At 39.5% G+C, this 2,500-nt stretch overlaps 2 protein-coding genes across 2 annotated transcripts in view; one reads left to right on the forward strand and one right to left on the reverse strand.

Annotated features, from left to right (window-relative positions):
• Positions 1–63, reverse strand: part of LOC147470504 (uncharacterized) — a 14,787-nt gene extending 14,724 nt beyond the window's left edge. The window contains exon 1 of the mRNA XM_086543698.1: positions 1–63. This exon is cut by the window's left edge and continues 1 nt beyond it. Coding sequence (XP_086399824.1) covers positions 1–63 — 63 coding nt within the window.
• LOC122248224 (calpain-B) overlaps positions 1–2,500 on the forward strand; it is a 15,882-nt gene that overhangs the window by 1,024 nt on the left and 12,358 nt on the right. Inside the window, exons 2-3 of the mRNA XM_086543699.1 lie at positions 54–235; positions 2,392–2,458. Of these exons, the coding sequence (XP_086399825.1) occupies positions 62–235; positions 2,392–2,458 (241 nt within the window). The 5' untranslated portion in view covers positions 54–61. The remainder of the gene's footprint in view (positions 1–53; positions 236–2,391; positions 2,459–2,500) is intronic.

A 2,500-nucleotide genomic window follows, 5' to 3' on the forward strand; every position in this document is an offset into this window, starting at 1 on the left:
TGAAAATCCATCCCAGAACGTCAACCATAAGTCCCACTCCCACATCCCAACAGATCCTACCATGGCGCCCACGAAGGCAGCCAAAACCGACCCAGTGCGGTTGTTCAGGGGTCAAGACTATGCTAAGCTGAAGGCCAAGTGCTGGTCGGAGGCCCAGCTGTTCACCGACCCGGAATTTCCAGCTGATGCCACGTCGTTGGGTTTTGACAAGGAAGTGGATTGGAAAAGACCAACAGTATGATATGAATTGTTGTATTTTTCTGTTTGGATGTAGGTACGTACAGTCACTCATAAAAGTTCGTGGGGGTCCGTGTGTGTGTGGGCCTGTGGAGTCCCCACCCCTTTCTGGACGGCGAGTCTTTATAATGGCGTGGCAACGCGCACAGCCATACACATGGCATAACTGTAACGTTGATGTGATAAAATAAGAAAGGGATATGTTTGTCAATCAGGAATTATCGGTATAGTCATAACCAGTTACATTATTCCAATGTAGTGTGAAAAGATATGAAGGTTTGAGTGCCTCCAATGTCTAAAGTTTACAATAAAGAAGTGAGCAGTAACGAGGGTAGTGCAGGTCGACATGCATTCGAACCGTTTCGAAAATTTGCTTCGCATCCACGTCAATAATGTTGTAAATCATTAAGAGCTAAAGAGACACAGAATCGAATGTTGTATAGCATTACTTTCGTCACATATTCCCCCATATATCCCAAGAAAACCAAATGTAAATAATAGGTCATAAAACATTCTAAGTAGACCAAGACTCGAAACACTGAGCAGTGAAGCAGTCTGAGTTGGCCAGAGCGTCACTAGACGCTGAAAGTGTAGGAATTGTGTGTGTTCACCTAGGACATGATTGACCGTAATAAATGTCCACGCAAATATTGTTTTATGTCATGTATTTTTCACGGTGCAATTTTATGAATGACAGCATATGAAGGTTAAAATTTTATGGACACAACAGAAGAAGGGTGGAGAAGGAGGGAGTAAAAAGGTGGTTTTAAACCAGGTGAAGGGAGACTAGAGGGAGGAGGTCAAGTGTTTAGTTTCCGCTCACCTATGGTAGTTGAGGTTTAAAGCCATTTGTTATATTGTAATGAAATGTTATATAGTAGCGAAACATACGAAATGTTCACTGTGCATTTATCTGATGTCGAACTATTACTCTCTATAAATACCAAACGTCATATCGCAGTATATTGTCCTTAACGGGAACAGTGTTCACAAAGTTTCCTTCCCCCATCCCCACCTTTAGGTGAATGACGTCCCCCCTCGACATCACAGCTAGACCACCGGGTAAGCGGCAATGACAACAGCTATGGATAATGACATGTCATTCGTGATGTTACAGTATATCCTCTGTCACTGATACTCAAGCAATTTAGTGATGAGGGAAGTGGCAGCTCCGTATGTTGCTGGTTCCATGCACAACTGTCGTGGCATCCAGCAGTCTAATACACAGCATATTGAAAGCATGTGGCACATAAATCATAAAGTATGGAACATGCGACCAGACAAGCTGAGGTAGTTGCTTCCTTTGTAGGATAAATACACCATTTCTTTGCATGACATGTAAAGAAAGTGCTGAACAGACAAAACGGTAAAACAAATTGTATAAACATTACATTTATTTATTTGTAAATAATAATATATAGAACACATTTATTTATTTGTAAATAATAATATATAGAACACAAGTGTTCATAAATAACTCATTTGTTGTGGTGACTACATGACTCAATATGCTATGCCATATGTATATTAATTGAGATAAATATAGGCTATAGGCAAAAGGAAATACCTGTAATACTGACTTCAAATATAAATGTGTCCTGTCAATACTAATAATGATAACATTATTAAAACATGTAAAGTAATCAAAAATAAATTAAAACGGATTATACGATGAACAATAAGGTCATGTTTATTGTAAATAACACAAAAGCACCATGATAATCGACGTAAAAATAACAATAAATGGTATACATGGCTTACCATGAACTGCGCCAATGGTTTAGTCACATGCACCCGACAAAACCAACACTGTGAATTACATTATTTTCCTCATTATCTTTCCCTGAACATCCATTTAATGATATTACACAAGGACCGAGCGATTAATATTTTCCCCATCCCCCATTTGCCTCAATTATTGTATTCAGTCTGTCTGGAACTGAATCAACAAGACGTTGTATGTATGGGTGTGCGCATTGTCACGTCGTTATACAGACTCGCCGTCCAGAAAGGGGTGGGGATGGCACAGGCCCACACACACACTGACCCCCACGAACTTTTATGAGTGACTGTACGTATGGTACATAGATGCATGTACTTATTATTAATCGAATAGTAATAAGGGTTGTCATCACTAAAAATTGTCTGTTGCAGGAAATGGTGTCTTGCCCACAATTCATGAAGGATACCAACAGATTTTCGGTCATGCAGGGAGAATTAGGTATGTTTTTTTTTTTTTTAGTGTCTTTGAAAATTGACTTGA

Source organism: Penaeus japonicus, unplaced genomic scaffold (assembly GCF_977035675.1).
Source record: "Penaeus japonicus unplaced genomic scaffold, GWHDUDI00000001_assembly GWHDUDI00000014, whole genome shotgun sequence".
NCBI lineage: Eukaryota > Metazoa > Arthropoda > Malacostraca > Decapoda > Penaeidae > Penaeus > Penaeus japonicus.